This window comes from Nestor notabilis, unplaced genomic scaffold (assembly GCF_000696875.1).
Source record: "Nestor notabilis isolate BGI_N333 unplaced genomic scaffold, ASM69687v1 scaffold5625, whole genome shotgun sequence".
NCBI classification, from domain to species: domain Eukaryota; kingdom Metazoa; phylum Chordata; class Aves; order Psittaciformes; family Psittacidae; genus Nestor; species Nestor notabilis.
In genome coordinates this window covers 35572-55858 of record NW_009930564.1, presented here as the reverse complement: position 1 = coordinate 55858, position 20287 = coordinate 35572, and the positions used below count along the sequence as shown (strand labels likewise).

General features: G+C 53.4%; 1 protein-coding gene across 1 annotated transcript in view; it reads left to right on the top strand.

Moving 5' to 3' along the window:
* Window positions 1-498: 498 nt before the first annotated feature.
* Window positions 499-20287, top strand: part of LOC104406478 (ankyrin repeat and fibronectin type-III domain-containing protein 1-like) — a gene marked incomplete at its 5' end in the record, with an annotated part of 40357 nt that continues 20568 nt past the window's right edge. Inside the window, one exon of the mRNA XM_010015455.1 lies at window positions 499-627. Coding sequence (XP_010013757.1) covers window positions 499-627 — 129 coding nt within the window. The remainder of the gene's footprint in view (window positions 628-20287) is intronic.

Genomic DNA, 20287 nt, shown 5'->3' with positions numbered 1-20287 from the left:
GAAGCTGTACCCATGTTTGAGAGCCCTGGCTGGGAGCTCCAGGGGCTTTGGGGCTTCCACAAAGGAGTGTGTGGCTGTGCAGAGATCTGCTTTGATTCTCTCCATGGATGCTTCCATCCCTGCACAGCCTCTCTTGGGCAGGCACTTCAAAAAGCTGAAGCAGCTGGTGTGTCTCCAGCGTTGGCCATCACTGGCTGGCATTTGGGCAGGAGGCAATGGTGCTGCAGTGGGTTAGGGACCCGGCGCTCTCAGCCTGTCAGCTCACAGCTTCGGCTTTTCTAACAGCACACTGTGGACCCATGGTGGTCCTGGCCTGCTGAAGTGATGCTTACCCTGCTGCTGCTCCATTTCTTTCCCCCTCTTCCCTCCCCAGCTGGTGCCACACTGTCCTGGTGCCGCTGACCCTCCTTTCAGCTCCGAGCATTACTTGGCTTTGTGCCGTGGATCTGCCACAGGGAACTTCAGTGATATTAATGCCTTTCCTCTCCCCTTCCCCAGGTCGGAAAGCAGCCTCTCTAGGTTTGCCCACCGCTTGTCGGTGAAGCAGAAGCAGGAGAAGAGAAGGAAAGCTGAGTATGCCTCGGCTGAGCTGTCTGCCTTCCGGCCCAGGTCTCTGAGCATTGAATGGTAAGAGCTGCAGGACCGGGCTGGGGGAAAGGAGGTCCTGCCTCTCCCTCACCGTCTCTGTCCTCACTGCTGCCACTTTTTGTCCCTGCCCAAGCAATGCCCTGTGGGACAACCTCTCTTCAAACCCCTCTGCCTGCCACAGAAGCTCCCCCATGGTACCAAACCAAAACATACTCCCTCACTCCAGTGCAGGGAGCAGGAGGGAGACCCAGGCAGCTCCTTCCTTGGCGGCCTGAAGGACCCCCCATGAACTAAGACATGGGGGTCTTTCAGGGCTCATGTGGGATGTAAACATGCGTGTCTGCTGGGCTGGGGCACATGAGAGCACAACCCCTGGCTGCTCCTCTCCCATTCCCTTCCCAGCCAGTGCTCCAGAGGATGCATCTTGCAGCCCCTCACTGCCTGACACATATTTGTTGGATAAACCATATCCAAGAGCCATACTGGAATGGCCACAGCCAGTGTGGGGGCACCAGGAGCCATGGCAGGGAACATGCTGGGGTGTGTGTTGTGAAGGTCCAGGGTGCCCCAGCACAGACCACTCCACATTCAGCCATCCCAGAGGGATACAGTGCTCCTTCCTGCCACGATGCTGCTGCTGTGGCACCTGTGGGGCCCCTTGTGCTGAGCATAGGTCTGAAACTGCAGCCCCTGCTTGAGCAGGGACTAATTCATTCTGTGTTTCCAGGTTCTGATGCAACAGCCTTTGGAAGCAGATCACAGTCAACTCTCCTAGCGTTAGAGGTTGACCTGCTAAGGATATTTAAAAGAACTGGAAATTGCATTGCTTTCTGCTTCCTTAGATGGCTAAAGGAGGATAAAAAGAAGAAAAGAAATGCTTAGAAATTGCAAGAATGTTGAGCTTGGTTTTGGTTTTCCCTGCTTATTTTGGAGATCTTTCTGGCATTTATTGTATGTTCTAACACTTCAGTGTGAGGTTGTGGAGTCCTCCTCAAAGGCTTCCTCTATCTGTGAGGTTAGTTAGGCATCAAAGCTGACTAGGTATTAATGAAGGCAGACAAAGAATTTAAGCTATTTGGTGACAAATTGCTTTCTTCCCCAGTTGCACAATTTTCTTTCCTTTGCTGAAACGATGTCATCAGGAAAGCTGCTCTGCAGTTGCCATGAATCTTCCAAATAGACAAATACGTGAATTTGTAGTATACCAGATAGGAAAACAAGCAAGGAACTCATTAAAACCGATCAGAGTTTCTCTTTATTCACAATGAGGATGCAAGAGAAGTCAGTAAATCTCACTTCTCCCTTTAAATGTTTCTCTGAAGTTCCCGGATCTCATTTTAACCCTGCGGCTTCAGGTTATTTGTGGTATCTTTTCACTCATGCTGTAGTGTTTTCCTGCGGGAAACCATCTGTCTTGTAGTATTTTGCAAAGCACCTTGTAGAGGAGTTACTGCAGTAGGTGGTGATGCTGGTTTATGGGGTTTTTCTAAGCCAACTTGGGAATGAGCTCTTGGTGAGGAGGAATTGCCTTTGCCTGCAGTTTGCCCCATGCCATTGTGTTGAAGATAGAAGCTGGAAGGTGTGAGGCCTGAAAGAGAATCATTTAGGTGGAAAAGACCTTTAAGCTCATCAAATCCAACCATAAACCTAGCACTACCAAGTCCACCACTAAACCATGTCCAAAAATGCCAGTTCTACACACTTGTGCTATCTCACTTCGTTATAGTTGGATACACAAATTGAGTGGATGGCAAAGCTTAGTGTCATTTTAATTTACCTCACACTGCATAGACCACCCCAGTGTTTGAACTGGTAACACTACAGTAACTGGTAAAGGAACTACATGTCTAATTATGACCTGATGTCACAGATCCTGCAGGGAGCTGCTCTGGCTGGAGGACAATGGCTGGTCATGGGGTTTATCCATGGCTGGAGACATCTTGAGCTGGATCAGATGTCCAGCTTGGCAGCCAGGCTCGGGTGGGCTGGAGTGCTGGGATGCGTGTGCTGGGGCTCTCTGGCACTCAGCAGTTAAGCTGACAACCCAAGAGCTGTGCTGGCTGTGCTGTTGCAGTGCAGCGATTTAACTGGCATTTGCATGCACACAGCCCAGGTTCCAAAGAGCAGCTGGGGGTACCTGTGTATGAAGCACGGAATGGGCACGGTGCAGGCAGGTTTCCACACAGCCTTGGGGAGTCATTCAGAGGCTTTTCCCGTGCAGGCACCAGCCTCCTACCAAGGGGGCACCTGGCCTTTTCTCTTGTGTGAAACATAATTTCTCTGCATTCCCTGTACATCTCCAGGGATCCATGATCACAGCAGTGGGATCGACATCTTTGGTTAGTTGCTCTAAATGGTCCTGCTGCACACGGGGAGCACTGCCGGGCAGGGGAGGTCCTGGGCTCTGTGGCTGGTGGAAAACATGGCTCATGCCCTTGCAAACTACAGATGCCTAATTTGGCTTCCTGAGCAAATACCTACATGCATCAAATCTGTATTTATTTATACGTATTGTGTATTTATAAGCTTAACCCAAGGGCACCATGGCATTGTTTTACCTGCCTCTGTGCAGAGGGTGAACATCCACGCTGTGCGTGAGGGGGGTTCAGCTCATCCCACATGGGTAGGAGGGGGATGAAAAAGTGATGGACCATATTTTTGTAAATCAGTGGCTTCTGAGAATCCTGCCCATCTTAATCCCAAGGCTTGAAGGCAAGGAAGGGCTCCTGTACCTGCATTACCTGTTGCCAGGGAACAGGTAGAGATTATGAGCACATCATCATCAGTGCCCATTGCTTTCAAAAGCTGGTGTCAGTCTAGTGGCGGTATTAGTGTTTCCTGCCTGGAATTCCTACCAAAGCACTGTCAGTCCAACCCCTTGCATTGCTGCCATAGCAGAAAGCATCCTTACCTCTCAACCCCCACACAGGGCAAGCTGAGCCAGTTTTCATAGAATCATAGAATCCCAGACTGGTTTGGGTTGGAAGGGACCTTAAAGCTCATCCAGTTCCAACCTCCTGCCATGGGCAGGGACACCTTCCACTAAACCAGGTTGCTCCAAGCCCTGACCAGCCTGGCCTTGAACACTTATTTTCAGCATTCCCAGTTGTTCAGGTGCTCAGGTATGGCTGGATAGAGCTGAGGTAGAAGAGAAGGACGTCACAGCGTCACAGTGTCTGCGTGACACTGTGTCTCCTGAGCTGAGTGCTGCCAGGTAGGATGGGGACAAATGATCCTATTACCTCCCCTTGAGCTTTCTCCCTGGCCCTAGAGACAGGGAGCCCTGTGGGGCAGCATCCCTGGGCAATGGCAGCTCTCTGGGCCAGGAGGTGCAGTTATTTGCTGTCACAATAAATAATCACAGAATCAGGAGTGGTTTGGGTTGGAAGAGAACTTAAAGCTCATCCAGTGCCAACCCCCTGCCACGGGCAGGGACACCTTTCACTAGACCAGGTTGCTCCAAGCCCCTGTGTCCAACCTGGCCTTGAACACTGCCAGGGATGGGGCAGCCACAGGTTCTCTGGGCAACCTGTGCCAGCGCCTCAGCACCCTCACAGGGAAGAGCTTCTGCCTAAGAACTCATCTCAATGTCCACTCTGTCAGGTTAAAGCTATTCCCCCTTGTCCTGTCCCTACAGGCCCTTGTCAAAACAAGGTGCTGAATGTCTCGCGGTGCCTGCTGGGGATGCTCCCATTGCAGGTCTCACATCGGTGCGTCTGCTGGAGCACATCTTCCCTGCTGGCTGTTGGGACGTGCCGGTGGGTCCTGTTTCTCCCAGGCACAAGGCAGGCTTTATTCACACAGCACGTGTGTCTGTGCGGAGCGCGGTGCTGCTGCTCCCAGCCTGGCTGTGAGCGGAGCCTCGTTAGTTCCACTTAGTGAAAAAAAACTTGCTGGGGGAAGGGAGAGAAGTCAGGGAAAAAGTGAAGTATTGAGAAAACACTTCTTTCATTCACATGTTGTTTACTGAAATAAATACTTCATTATTAGGCTTTTTTTAGGCTATTTTTTTTAAAGCTAATGCCACAAAGTCCCCAGTGTTAGGCCCTGTGAATGTGCCAGATCACCTCAGCCCAGGGCTCCCCCCAACCGGTGTCTTGCTGCTGGAAGGTACCTGGAGAGAAGCACTGGGGGAGCAGGGTAGAGCCAGGCTTTCCCAAGCTTGGGGAGAAACTGGGTTCTGCGGGTGTCCAGTTCTATTCCCGTTTGCTGGTTTCCTTCTCCTCCTCTTTGCTGTTCGGTGCCTGCTGTGGCACTGCAGCAGCCTGAGCTCCAAGTGAAGCAAAAACTGGTAACTGAGGCAAGGACAGATTTGGAGTCTGATTTATTAAAGCTCTGCTTTCTGCTGGTCTGTGATACTAATCTAGCTCCAAAGCATAAACAGCATGAAGGCGTGCAAGACAAAAGCACTCTTCATTTGAGGCTCACCACCTTCTGCTGTTAGAGAGGTCCTGCTGTCCCCACAGCAACCTCAAAATCAGCCATCCCTTTTCACCCCCCTTAGGGTGAATCAAGGCAAAGATCCTCCTCTCCTCTTGTGAATGTCACCTGAGAAATGAAGCACGTTTATCTTTCCTCTTAAGTGAGCCTTAATCCAATAAAAGGACTGTGATCTGCTGTTTTACTCTTGTGTGTGTGGAGCCTGGGAGCCTCTGTCCCCATCTCGCATCCTTCCAGCTCTGGCGCTCATCGGGAGTTCCAGCCCCAGCAGGTTTGTTCTCCTGGCATCCATTTACGTTTTCCTTCTCCTTTCCTACTTCTCGGTGTGTTTTCACTTCTTCCACTTGTTCCTTTGCTTGCCTTCCCACCATGCTCGTTTTCCTGTGCTCACCTCTTGTTCACCCTGTTTTCTTCTTGCTTGTTTACTTCTACTTGCTGCCTGTTCTCTTTGGGATCCTTGAGTGTCTCATGTCGGATAGCCTCCCTGTGATCCATGGTCGGAATTGCCTATTCCCATGGTGGCTCAGGAAAAATGCAGAACATTCCTCACTTCCCCCATCCCGTTATCTCGGTTCTGCTCCTTGGCTGCCCACCACGAGCTGTTGAAGCAGCACTGGCAGGAGCATGTGTTCTGGTGGGTAGAGGCAGGCAGCCGGCTCGGGCTCAGCCCTGCCTGCAGCTTGTTTTGCTGCCTGACTCCTGGCATGCTGCTCGATCTCAGCTCCTCACTGAGAGGGATGCGCCAGGACCAGCAGCTCCATGTGCAGTCCATGCTTGCCCAGTGGGAAAGTGAGGAGTGTTTTTCCCATGATCCATCAGCACTGGGGCTGGGTATCCTGGCTGGTGGATGTCCCTGTGCTATGGGACTGTGGTGCCATGAGGGCAGGAGCTGCAGCCATCAGGCACAGGAGCCACGCTTGCGCCATTGGGCTGGCAGAGGCAGCACATGCGGCCCCACTGCCACACTCTGCCCCACGCTTTGGGTTTGGTTGTAAAGCAAAAGGGTAATGGAAGTGTTTTCATTGAAGTTACTTAAAATTTTATAATGTAATATTTCTCCTTTGGGTTTAAGTGGTCTCATATGGTGTGGAAATTCTCCCTAAGTTGCTGTGCTGGGGTGTGAAATCTGTGCCATGAAGGTGCCTGGTGCTGCTGGGCTCCTTCCATAGCTGCCCTCAGCTGCCATCAGCAGGCAGTGCTGTGACCTGTCCCCATCGTCAGGCTCCTCACCTCCTGGCACCCCAGTGCCGCAGTCCTGGGGTGCTGCAGAGCCTGGGGGAGGTGCTGAGCTGCCAGCTGATCCATCTGACTGTTCCCAAGCCAGCACACTGCAGGGCTGCTACTGCAAAGCTCGACAAAAGCCTTGTGCTGTTTCCATCATAGTGGTCTATAGAACTTGTCCCAGGAGTCTGCTTGATGGTCAATGGTTTGCCGGGGGCAGCCAGCACAAAGTGAATTGTCAGCAACTTTTTGGGAGGTGGGGAGGAGCAGCACCATAAAGACAGAGTGCCCAGAGCTCCTTCGGGTTTCACAGCCCTACTTGAGCTGTCTTTCTCCTAAGTTAATCCAACACAGAAGAGGAGGCATGGAGTCCCCTTCTCTTCCCACTGAGGAAGCTCTTAGCCTGAGTGAGGGAAAGTAAGAGGGAAAACCTTATTTTCATGGAAGGCCCTGAGCCTTTCTGTGGAAGGGGAGGAATGCCAGAGCCTGGGAGGTGTGGGGGCATCTGGGAGCAAAGAGATGCTCAGGGCAGGCTGAGATGTGGGCTCCACATCTGCTCCAGTGTGGGGTATCCAGCCTTGCCCAGAGCATCACATCCTGCATCCCACCGGTCCTGGCCATCAGTTGGAGTACAGTGCAGCCGCCCCAGCTCAGCTGTGCTGAGCACAGGTCCTGGATGAGCCAGCGCAGCGGTGAAACGGAACGTGAGGCGCTTTGTCTCGACTGGGAGTGCTTTAAGCCCTTGCTTGGGAACAATGGCCAAGCTATGGGGTCATTTGTTCTGGTATTTCAGCAGCTCCTCATGATTTATGGGATGTTTTGTTCTGCTGCTTGTCTTAGCTTCCCCCTCTCCACCCTCCCCGTCTCCATCCCTTCTCCATTTCAGCTCCTCCTCCCCCCACTCCCAATTCCCCTAATAGCTGTGGAGCCTCTCTGCCTCACAAACTCATGGTATCTGTGACTTATTGAATCAGCCATAGGGGAGCTGGACTTCCACACCAGGCTGTGGTCTGCCAGCATGTCCCGGCTGCCCAGGGAGCCAGCCTGCAGCAGGGCTCCTTGCCTAAGGTCAGCCTGAACTATCCCCCCCATGGCATATGGACATTGCCATCAGCAGGCCACTAGAAAGTCAGTTTATGGGTGATAAATGTGATCAAGAGAAGCTGCAGCCCCACCAAGGAGGGTTCCGTCTGTGGAGACTCCCCTGTACCATGGCAGGATGGGGGCTTGGCTGCCTGGTCCTGGTGCTGCCACCCTGCACCCTTTCAGGACACCTCTCCGTGCACAAGCTGGATCCCAGTTAGGGAGCCCCAGAGATTTTGGCATTTAACAATGGATGGGGCAATTTGGTTCCAGAGCTTGGCTTTATCCCCGTCACCCTGGGGATGGCCATGGTTGGTGCCTCTGGCTGTATGGGGGGAGCAGGAGTTGGTGGGACAGTGATTCACCAGTGACTGTGAGGGACTCGCCGATGGGGATGAGGAGGAGCAAGTCCTCAAAATATGTCCCTGAAAGTTGGGTTTGCCTTTAGGAAAGCATTTGAAAGGAATTACTTGTTTGTGGAAAATCACCTTGTATCCTCATTGCCTGAGTCATCTGCAAACAGAGAGAGGCTTAAGGGCAACTGCTGTTCACGGTGACAGCAATGTGTCTGCAGCAGGGGCTTTGCAACAGCAGAGGAGTATTGGTCCATGCAGCTCTGCTTCTGCCATCTCATGCTGCCGGCTGGGGTGGGATCACCCAATCCCACGGGCAGTGGTGGGAAAGGAGAGCAGCATGGGATGAGTTTGGGACTATCCACATCTGTAAGGTCTGTGCGAAGCCTGTGCCTCCCCTCTTGGTGCAACAACCTTCATGAGCCCAGGCTTCTTCCTCACCTGGGAGAGGCACCTCAGCTTGTGATTCTGATGAGGATGGAGAGGTTGGGAGCAGACCAAGGGCTGGATCCCCTCTGTATGCAGCATTGTAACCGTCTGCTGTGGGCACTGGCTCCAGCAGGTCCAGTGGTCCCATCTGCATTTGTTTCTTGTGTCACTTGAGCCCTCTGGGAAAGTGACAGAAGGGAAATGCTCAGAGAAGACTGATTTCCACGTTCTCCCTCTCTGGGACCAGAGCCCTCAGCCAGATCCTCTCCTCACTGAGAGCACAGGAAGCAAACACCATTTATTTCAAAGACAAACTTCAGATATTGTGGTGATGTGTTGTTCTGGCCGCTTCCCTCTGCTGGTAGCTGATACCTCTGAGCCCCAATAAGATTATTTCTCAGTGCAGCATATCCATTATCTTCAGTGCACGTTGATGGCTCTCAAATAGCCTATCTGCCTGATTTGTTTTGGTTTATTCTCATCATCTCGCTGCCACTTCCCACAGCCTGGATCTGCAAAGCAGATCGCTGCGGAGGAGTGTGGACAATGCTTTTCATCCTGCAGGATCTCCACTGATTCTTCTCCATTAATGTGTCCATACCCAGAAGGTTGTACAGCAGGCAGCCCTAGCCCCATGGTTATGCTGCAGGAAAAGTGCAGGGATGCCCCAGTCCTTGGCATGGAAGGGAAACCTCATGGATGTCTGAATCTTAGCGTGAGTCAAGCCCTTCCTCATGGGCCCATGGATCCTCCTCACCAGCTGGTATTCACATAGTGCGCTGGATTTGGAGAGTCTTAGCTCTTCCAGTCCTCTTAGCCAGCACACAAAGTATCTCAGTATTTGTCTTTTAGTAGGAATATTGATAATAGTCTTGGTTTCCTACTAGTGGTCAGGCTTCACGCCAGTAGCTTTGAACCTGGCTTCTCCTTGAGCTGATTCTCAGCTGGAGAAGGATGGTGTGGATGATGAGTTGTGTGCATGGAGAGCCCCAGCAAGGCAGGCACTCTGCCCTGGGCTGCCCCAGCCCTGGGGACAGTTTTGCTCTTGGAGCAGAAGAGATTTCTGGTCTTGGTCTTGCTGCTGATGTTGCTGGGGCCACTGGGGTCAGGAAGCCCAGAAGTATCAATATTTCCAGGTCGTCCTGACAGCCAGCACTTTCAAGGTGTTGGAGTACTTTTGATTCTTCCTTGTCCCTTAAACAGTGGCAGTCCCTGTTGCGCCGGTTTTCTCTGCTCTTCGATAGTTTCCTCCTGGCTGAGACACTTCTGCCTGCCAGAACTTCAGGAACCTCCTGTTTATCTTCCTGGAGAGCGTCTCTCAGTGCCAGGTCAATATTGGACCTACTGGCTTGGATGCTGGCAGGATGGGCAGCGCTCAGCGGAGAGGCCAAATTGTAGTAGGAGTCAGCCCAGGACACTTGGGACACAGAGGACCATACCGTTGGGTGTGTTGGGATTTCTCTCCACCTTTGCTTGAGTCTTTCCTGCTACCTGCACACTCACTCTTCCCTGTCACTTTGCTTAACACCCATCTCTCTTGCCCAGTGGTCTTCTGCTGTCTTGCTTGCTTTTCAGAGGAGGTTTGTGAGTCCAAGTGAAGTCCACATCTGCTAAGCCTCATGCCTGGTGGAGGTCAAGGAGAAGCAGTTATGTTCCACTCTGCTCCTTACTTCCAGATTTCTTCCCATTCTCCTAAATATTGAAATGCTCATCCGTCTACCCCCATGCACCCTGCAGTAGCTCGCTCTCCAGAGGCATTCCTCTCCCCATCCCACTTTGCCTTTGTTGCCTTTATTTGCACTGTTATCAGGGAGGGTTGAAGAGGGATGAAGATCTTCTGTGAAGAGCTGTTGGGCAGAGTGGAGAAGGTTTTTCCATGTCAGCAGTGCAAAGTAGCACAGATTTGATAAAAGTTCCAGTTTCAGGGCCAGGAAAAGGCAATGTTCATGCTTGGCTTTGTCCAAAGTGAGATTCAACAGTTGGCAGCAGCTGCCAGTATCATCATGAGCATGGTGACGAGTTCTTCATGACAAGGTCACAATGGTGACAAGAATGGCACAAGGTCTTCACTTTGCCCATGGTGTGGAGGTTCACTTGAGCCCTCTCCAGATCTGTTCAGACAGAGTTTGGTTTCCATCCACATGTGCCAAGAGGGCCTGTAAGATCTGACCAGTTACTAGCTGGGAGACAAATCTCTCCTGCCTTAAGTCAGGGCAGGCTCCTTGCTGATGGTCCACTGTGAAAAACTGTTGTTTCTGAGGTTTGAAAAATGAACATTTGACATTGTGTGGCAGCATTTGCTAAGCATGGCCACCAGAGCAGCTGCTGAGCTGAGCAGAGCTCCAAGAAACATCTCTTCTTGGCATTATCAGGATTGACTCTGGCCCACTGCCCCAAAGGGAGTTTTCTGTGGCTTGTTGAGTTGATTTTCTCCATACAAACCGTATGGGTTTGGAAGCATATGGTTGTTGCATCCTCTGAGATGGAGGTAGATCTGGCAGCATGGTGACTCAGCTCTTCCCGCAGCCTTGTTTCTCCTCTCCACCCCCAGGCTCACCCAAACTGACTCATCAAAGCTTCTGAGCTTCACCCATAGCAGAGGAACGTTGGCTGGGCTGGGGTCCAGGGACCGAAGCTGGCCTGGGGCACAGGGGACCTGGCTTCTCCTGGCCCACTGAACAACTGAGGGTGAGATCTGCCCCTCTTTGTTCCTTGGTTTCTCACCCTTTAAAAAGAGCACAGCACACTGACCTCTTTTCTCAGGCGCTTTGAGATTTACTGGTGAAGGAGCTGGCTGTTGCATCAGGACAATTGGTAAATGGGTCTTCGGCTGGCAAACCTGTTCCCCCAGCCCCAGGGACAAGATATTGACTGGCTCCAAGCTCAGAGCTGGCAGGTGAAGCTTTACGCTTAGGCTTTGTAATTTTGGGATCACAATCTGAAGCTGTTAGCTTATGTTACCACTTCAGCAGAGAGCACCAAGGTCAAGGTTTCTGTGCTGCATGAAGTGTCCTGTGTGGTGAAACCTCCTCTGCCCAGGGAGCAGATGCTAAAAAAAGTGAGTCTATCCCCCCTCCAAAAGGTGTTCTTGTTCATCAGCATCTTTGCTGGGAAGAGGAGCCAATTCTGGTAAGAAGCAGTGGAAGGAGCAGAGATGGGCAGGCGGGATGGGGAGATCCAGGCAGGTATAATCCTAAATACTTTAGGGTTTAAATGTCAGTGTGCACTGGGCTGTGGAGTCAGAGGATGCTTGTTCCTGCTGTATGATGAAGCCTTCAGCTTTTCTGCAAGCCTGGCCTTCATCAGAAGACACAAGCTTTGAAGGAGAGACCTTGTGCTGGAGAACAGTTTTGAGGGCAGAGGCAGCCTGGTCAGGCTTGGTGGGGTTCCTGGTGCTGGCAGGGACTCTTCTGCCCCTGGACCTTGTCAGAAAATGGACTTGGGTGAAGGCTTGTGTGCTGGTGTGCAAGCAGCTCGTCTAAAGTCTAACCCATGCCAAGGGTGCCTTGTTCCTGCCCTGTGCCCTCATGGGCCTCCAGCCCAGCTCTGCTCCATTCTCCCTGCTGCTGCGCATCAGGAGCAGCTCAGAGCTGCGTCCTGCCCTGCGCCAGGCGGGTGCTGGCAGTTATCAGACCTGTGTCGGGTTTCCCTGTGTGCTGAAATCCTGCGGGGAGCAGGCCAAATCCTGTGCAGCAAGGAGGCTGCTTCTGGACACAGATAAGCCTGTGTGACCTTTAGCTAATGCTCCTGCTTCCCCGGTCTGTGCCTGGTGTCTGCTGGCTGTCCAAGGGGGTGTCTGAGGAAACCTCGTCTGTGAGCATGGGTTTGGAGCTCCTTGAGCGAGGAGTGGATAATGCAGTCGAGCGCTGGCCTGCTTTCTGTGCAAGTGGAAGGCTGATGCTGGCAAGAGGTCCCATTCTTCCAGTGCTGTCCTGGCTCTGCTCTGTCCTGGTCACAAGCTCTGGAAGGCTTGTGGCAAGCAGCAAAGCAGTTTTGCTCATGGAGCAGAGCTCTGCTGAGGTGAACTTCACTTGAACTCGTGAAGTTTCTTTGGCCCTTTTCTTTCCTGGTGATGCAGGTGGGTCAGGATCAGGATGCTGGTTTGCACAGGGACCCAAGGTTGCCTTCCTCGTGTACCATCATCCTCCTGCTGTTCCATGGAGGAGGTATCTGCTGCCTGAGCAGCTTCTCCTCACCCCAGGTTGAAACACCAGCAGATGGATAGAGCCGTCCCTGGGCTACACTGGGACCATGTTGCCATAACTGCTGCTCTCCCTGGTCTTAAGGGGGATGGTAGGCAGCCCACTGCAGCACCTTGATTGCAGCCTGATCAGCGCCCCCATGTTAACACGGGGGACAAGGTGGTGCATCCCAGGCCAGCATGTGCCAGGGGCAGTGGGCACCTAGAGGGGCTTTCCAGGTCTGTGGGCATCTTGGTCCTGAGGAAGCTGCTTTGCAGTACACAGCCAGGCGAAACAGGGTGAGGAGCATAGTGTTGTGAGCTGGCTGTCTCCACCCTGCCCTTGCTGTTCAAGGGAGTTAAGGACACAGCAGAACCCATGATGTGTTGGAGCCACCAGCTTTGTGAGACGCTTCCCAGCTCCTTGGTGATGGAGGAACCCAAGCTGCTTATGTCTGGCTCTAAGCTCCTGCCCAGTGTAACCATGTGAACAGGGATCTCCCAGCTGCTTTGAGAGATCTCTGAGGTGCTGCGGTCGGAGTGGTCTGCTCTTGTCCCATGCTGTCATGTCCTATATTCAGGGGCACCTACAGGCACTGGCCCCTGCCACCCTTGCAATGAAGTTATCCTTGTATGCTCCCATGGGAGGACGAGGGGCAAGGCAGGCACCTCTGGCCCAACACGTTGATTGTAGATGGAGCCAGCAGACGCCTGTTGTTCAGGCTGTAGAACGCTTTCCAGTGGGAGTTTGTTTGCTTATACCTTTGCCAGACTTCAACTGTTTGGGCTGAATTTTTCCATGCTTGCTCTGCCTTGGGCTGAACTTTCTCTCTCCTACCCCGCCTCCCTCCTCCCCCCGCCAAGTTTCAGCAGCATTTTTTCTCCTCCCGTCTCTTTGTTTGAGGACTTCTGATGCCTCCATGCTTTGGAAAAGAGACTTGAAATTTGGCAGGGTTGGTGCATTCCTGGTGGAGATCAACACAGATTTGGTCAAGTTGTTAGCCTCTGGAAAGCATGGTTGTACAAACTTGGAAGAGCCCTTCAGCTTCTGGCTGCTGAGGTCCCCATCTGCAGAGGCTTTGGCCACTGCACCCACTGCTCTCCAGCAGCACCCAGCACCTCCTGCTCCATCTCTAGAGGCGCCCCCTTGCCCATGTGAGTCCAGGTCAGGAGCAGTGACTGCAGGGAGCCCAAGGGTTGGTTGGTGCTCCTCATTAGTAAGTCTCAAATCACCTTACAAAAGACAACATCATCTTTATCTCAATTTCCCACTAGCTGTGAGCATCACCTGCCTCTTGCCCCCAGTGGAAGAGCAAGGAATGGAGCTCAGGTCAACTTGGGCAGTGTCTCTAGACAAGCAGCTGAGTCAATAGTCGGTGAGAGGAGAGAGCATTTCCCAGAGCTCCAGTGTTGAGAGAGACCTCAGGAAAGGGCATATGCATGCATGCCTCTCCCATGGCTGTGCTTGGCAGCACTGGTTTCATCAATGCATAGATAGATGAGCATGTCCAGAGGTTTGACCTGGTGATTACCATGGTTTTTAATGTTTCTCTTTTATAGTAGTGTGGGAATCTTTTCTACTTACTGTCCTGGCACTCTAACAATTTCTCCACAGATCTGTTATCCTCAGCTTGAGCTTCTCCACCTGATGGCACCTCAAAGCTTTATGCAGCTAGAGGGATAATAAAGTGACACAGGGGGTGGGGAAGCTCCAGTCGGATAGAGGCAGCAGACAAACCTTGGCTGGAAGGAGGCCTGGCTGGGGGGGAGGTCTCCCCAGCTGGTGCCACTACAAGAGCGCTTGAGCACTTGTGGGGTGTTTCCTAGCAAAATTGCAAAAACCAGTTGGCTCCTCCTCTTGGAATGCAGCCTTTGGACCCTGACTCCCCTGGAGATGCATGGAGGGAAGGTTGGCTCTGGCATACGTGAGTGCTTTTGCAGTTGGGTGGCAGTGATCCAGCTCCTCTGACATTGCACTGGCTGGTGCTGGCGTGAGCCTGGCACCAGGGCTATATGGTGGGGCTGGTCAGAGAAGACCCCGGTGGGTACTGGTTGTGGAGCAAACTGGCAGCAAACCTTGTCACGAAGCTGTGCTGAAAGGGAGCCAGCCTGGGACATGCCAGTCCAAAGAGACCCTCGAGGGGGGGTGGCTGCTCTTGGTAGCGGTGCCAAGGACACCATGTGGATAGCGACCAGTGTGCCCAGCGCTGCCAGCTGGCTCCCGCTGGTTGCCTTCCCACAGGAAAGGGGTTTTCTGACTCCAGTAACATTTACCAGCTGGGCAGCAGCTCTGGAGCCGGGTGTGTGCGTTTGTCTGTTCTTCCATTGTGTCTTGGCTGTCGTCTCCTCCTCCCTGCTGAGATCAATGCCTGTGGCCTGCCTTTTATAACCCCTTTGGGTGCAGCTCTGGAAGTCTTCAGCCAGCAGTGCTGGTTTCTATCGTGCAGCCTCAGCGTGCTTGAGCAGCTCAGTCCCTGTCTATCTGGATGGTTTGGGTAGGATGATGGACTGGAGGTGGTTTTCCACCAGAAGGCACATCCCAGTGATGGGCTGGGGAGGTCCTCTGGAGGGCTGTGAAGCACAGGTTGGATGCAGTTGGCTGAGGATGGAGACCAGGCACAGGTGTGAGGTGGGTGAGCTCAGGTGACCTCCAGAATTCCTCCTTGGGCCAATTTTGTCCAGTTTCATGGTTTTGGAGAAGAGGTGGTTTCCCATGCATGCCAGATCTCACCAGCGTATTCTTCCTGGTGGCACCAGGTGGCGCAGGAGGTTAAAGGATTTACTGGTCATCCTTGCAGGTATGGGTTCAAATCGATTGTCTCTCACTGCTGTGATGAGTCTGTAGGTCTCAGCCCCCATGGCATGTAGCTGTGCCCCCATGCTAGGGCGAGTTGCAGATCCAGGGCCAGGCAACAGCGATGTAGGTCTGAGGAGCCCCATTTCCAGCAGAGCGAGGAGCTGAACCAATATTTGAACCCAAGTGAGGGGCCTGGTGTGTGGGTGCTGTGGAGCCTCAGCATCCTCAGAGTCTCAGTCTCAGGGGGACAGCCCCAGTGGGTCCCAGTGGGGACAAGGAAGAGGCACTGTGGGATGTTACCCCGGTGTGAGGCCATGCTGAAGTTCAGAACATCCCTCCCGCACATCCTTGAGCCATCAGAGGGGAAGATAAGTTCGTGCTTTTTCCTGGCTCTAGGGCATTTTTCTTGAGTGCAGGTACATGGTGGAAGCCCTCAGAGGAGCTTAGACGATGCCATCCCAGCCCCCATGGCCTCTTCTCCCACCTGGAAATGCTGATGCAGCCTGCTGGTGAAGCCGCTGTGGCCACCCTAGTCTGCACGGGTTCACCCATCATCCTGGGGTGGCTGTAGCAGCTTCCCAGCAGCCTGCTCTGCTTTCTGCCAAGAAGCAAGTGTTAGGGCCTGAGCAAGGGACAGAACCAAGCTTGGATGGGCATGTCCTTACATCCCTTCTCACTCCTTCAGGCCATGGTCGCATGGCTGAGCATCCCCACACTGAGAGTTCCGCTCCAGCTGGGTCTGAGCTGGGGCCCTGCAACCCCACAGAGATATTTTTTTCACCCTCCTTTTGCCTCCAGTGATCTTTGAGAGCAGGCGTCGTATGACTCAGCTTCTGCATTTGATACCCCCAAGAAGAGTTTGCATGCATGCATCTGTGGCACAGAGCAGTGCTCGTTCCTGGCAGGCCAAGCTGGGATAGGATTTCTTCCTGAAAGAGGGGCCGTGAGTCCCCACTGCTCATCCACTTTTAATATGCGGAAGTCTGATTTAGCCAGGATGGTGCCAGCAGGTCGGAGGTGTCTTCCAGAGCACTGTTGACCTGCTCCAGCATCCGGAGCTTGGGAGATCCTGGAAGGAAAGGAGGAAGCGCCACTGAAGTGCAGAGCAGGTGCTCGGCCGGTCCCTCTATGCGTTGGAAATCTGTTTGTCTTCTTGTCCCTACCTGCAAAGGTCCAGCTGGTTGGCGGTGCCAGAAGCATCAGGCACATTTTGGGTGTCGGGGATGAACCGCTAGTTCTGGCGAACCGCTAGTTCTGGCAGTCAGTGTGGGGCATGGTCAGCAGAAGTTGACACCAACCCTGTGAAGGGTAGTTCGGACACTGACCTTTAGGTCTTGTCTTTCTGCTGTCTGGTCCCTGCGAGCAGCTCTGGGTCTGGAGGCAGCTCTCGAGTGGAGCCAGCCCAAGCAAGCAGGCAGGGGTGCTGAGCTCCCTCTCTGGGGTGCTGGGCAAGCACAAGGTCACAGACCCTGCAGTGCAGAGGCTTGCAGGGTGCAGGGATTGCAGGACTTGGGTTTGCAGGGTGCTGAGGTTGCAGGACATGGGTTTGCAGGGTACTGGGGTTTCAGGACATGGGTTTGCAAGGTGCAGGGGTTGCAGGATGCAGGGGTGCAGGATGCAGGGGTTGCAGGGTGGTTGCAAACCCAAACCAAGCCAATACCCAGGGCTGGGGGCTGAGTGCTTGGCACACCAGGACCAGCTCCATCTGCCTCCTGCCCAGCAGCAGAAGGTTTTTTGGATGGTCACAGGGCACACCATGGGTACGTGCCACCGTGGTGGCTGCACAGGGCTTCCCCATGGGCTTTAGTCACAGGTCAAGGCAGCCTGTCCTGCTCAGTCCCATCTCCATCAGGTTCCAGTTAAAACCAAATGCGTTCTCCAGCTTAAGCTGCCGTTTCAGCCCTTCCAAAAATGAAACAAATACCCACGGACTGCAATTCGAATTGCAGCTCAATTAGGGCTTGTTCCCAACGCGATCATAAAATCTCCAGTACGAAAACAAACAACCCAACCAAACCACATCCAAGCCTGACAGCATCCTCTGGAATGCCTTTAAAATAACAAGGGGGGCAGAGGAAGATGAAAGCGGTGTGGCTGGTGGGAAGAGGGCTCTTGGGCCCTGAGGGGCAGCCGGAGGTGGGTTGAGCAGGTGTGGGGCAGGGGTGGGGACCACTGTGGAAGTGATGGATGTGATGGAGATGGGGTGGGATGGGGATTAGTGTGGAAGCAATGGGTATGATGGAGACAGGGCAGCCTGGGGGCCACAGAGTGAAGGGTTGGGCTGTGTTCCCGGCAGGGTTTAGTGGCGTGAGGAAGAGGAGGCTGCGCGGGTGTTCTGGAGGGTGGCGGCTGTGCCGTGGCCATGGTGGTGTTGGAGCAGGACAGGGTGCAGGGCCGGTGCGGGGCAGCTGGAATGCGTGTCCCGCGTAACCCTGGCATGCCCCGGGTCCAGCCAGTCTGGTGCCGCAGTTCGGGTTTCACGGCGGGCTTTAAACCCGGCCATATTTAGCGTGCGCTTTGCCGGGCTGTCAGGGAGGGGAAGCCACAGCACAACTAATAAAACAAGCCAAACAAAAACAATGTAATTAAAGAGACTCAGCACTGTGTGTTCCCATGGCAAGAACATTTACCCAAGACTTCCTTGCTCAGATGCTTAATGTCAAGCAGCAATTACAGGCTGGCATTGTGGGGTGCACAGTGAGGAGGATTTACCCTGGCTGGGAGCAGGGAGCCCAGGGCTGAGCAGAGCTCCCGGTGGTGGATCTGCAATCCCCAGGGACTCTGCTGCTGCGCAGACACTGGGGCTTCCCAGGGACAAGGGGTGGTGTGACAGGGGGATGCTGCACCTGAGCTGAGCCCCTCCAGGCAGGGACACCCTGGGTCTGTGATGCACAGACCCACTCAGTTTGATCCCACAGGAATTTGGTAGTGCAGAAGCAAAAGAGTGGATTTTCTAGGTGTGAGCATCCAGGCAGGGTGGGCCAGGAGCTCTGCTGGGGTAAATCCCTGTGTCTCAGGGGAGACCTTATAACAGTCTTCCAATACCTGAAGAAGCCAACAACAGATTTGGAGAAGGAAATTTTACAAGGACATATAGGGACAGGTCAGGGGAGAATGACTTTAAACTGCCAGAGGGGAGATTGAGATGAGCTCTTATTCAGAAGTTCTTCCCTGTGAGGGTGCTGAGGCGCTGGCACAGGGTGCCCAAAGAAGCTGTGGCTGCCCCATCCCTGGCAGTGTTCAAGGCCAGGTTGGACACAGGGGCTTGGAGCAACCTGGTCTAGTGGAAGGTGTCCCTGCCTGTGTCAGAAGGTTGGAATTGGATGAACTTTAAGGTCCCTTCCAACCCAAACCATTTGATGAAATCAGTGAAGCCAGCAGAGCTGGCCTGGGTGCAGAGCTGAGGGCCTGACGTGGACATTGCTTCTTCCCTCCAGCATCTCCTTCCTGACCCCTGTCAGGGGAAGGAGCCTGCGTGAGCCTCTGAGGTTTTGTTTCCGTTCCCTCAAGGGATTAGTGGGTCAGGGTGCCCAGAGCTGGTCCCCACTTAAGAGCAGCTCAGTGCCGGGCTGATGGTACTGTCAGCATCATCTGCCTTGGCTGGAGAGCCAGCCATTGTGCATCGTGCCTTAGAAGTGCCCCAGTGTCCTGGCAGTGCTGGGTGAGGTGTGTGTGCACGCAGGGCAGCAGCTGCCCTGGAGGGACCTGCACGTGTGGGCACAGCCAGGATGGTGTCACACTGTGACTGCAGCACGCACACAACTGCAGTCCCACCCATGATGGTCACAGAGACCAGGGAGCTGACAGTCTGATTTTGATTGTATTTTAATGGGGTTGAGCCACAGGCTCCTTCTGGGCTCACTTAAAAACCGTGATTGGGATGCTTAAGTAAAAAAAGAAAAAGAAGAACAGAAAGAAACATCAGCATTATCATGTTGCAGCAGAATTTGCTCAAGTGTTTCTGCTCCCTTCCTCTCCCAGAGGTACTGCTGGGCCTGCAGAAACAGGGTGTTTTATGGAAGCCCTCCACAGGCTGTCAGCAAATGATCTACTTGGTTGGCTTCCAACCTCTCTTGGAGTCCTGACGTCTCTGTCTCTCCCAAATTCAGAGCCTGTCATTTAGGAGGGAGGTGCAGTGGGGCAGGCTCTTCCCTGCTGTGCTGCACCAGGGGACATCGACTTGCCTCTGGAGGACAGTGCCGACTCACCAACTGGCCCTGGGATGTGGGACATCGTATGTCCAGCCCATGTGCTTCCCGTGTGCTTCATTGTGTGCTTCCCTGTGTGCTTCCCATGTGCTTCACTGCTGCCACAGCCCCTCCAGCAGCTGAGCAAGGGCTGGTCCCAAGGGGAGATGCTACAGCTGCTGCACCCCCAGCACAAGTGTTCCCAAGGGATGCAAAAGAACAGCCTGGACACTGAGGCATGAGGCTGATACCGTCTTGCTCCCACAGAGGAATCCTCCACTTCTTCCCCTGCAGAGGTGCAGGGCATTGAACACTGATGAGATGTTGCAGGTCTCATCCAGGCTGTGCTCTTCTCCTCCAGGTACTGGGCTGCTGGGTGTCCACTATTAAATCCAGTATGGTGCCATGATGCTGGAGGCTGTCTGTCCATGGTATCTGTTCTCTCCTGCCTTGGGCCATGAGCTCCTCAAGAAGCACCTACATGCACCATGGCATGTCTGGTATGGAGATGGCAGAGACAACGTGCAGCCATACCAGTGCTGGCAAACAGGTGCCTGGTGCTTGGGAGACTCTGCAGTGACCTGGGTGCTGTGCAGCTCCTGGCCCTGCACCATGCTGAGGTCCTCCGAGCATTGGGCTGATGGTGTTGGGCTTCTGGAGCTCGAACAAAAATGTTCTGGCAGGAGCAGGGGCTGTATAAGTTAGTTGTTATTGCTAAACAAAAGAGGCATGCTCGCTTCGGCTCCATTCAAAACAAAACCCAGTGGGTTTGCCAAGTGGGGAAAAAAGAGAAAATCTGTAGGAAACTAACAAACAAAGCCCTGGCTCTGGTTTGGTGCCTTTCCTGGACCCAGGTTTCAATAAGCAAGTGCATTTTCCAGGCACGCAGATATTTCCACAGAGCAGGAGTGTTTTGCTCCATCTTTGCATGGGCAGGTCACCACACAACATGACTTTTGAGGTCCTCACACCTCAGGCTGGGCAGCTGGTGTTCAGGCTGCTCCTGTGA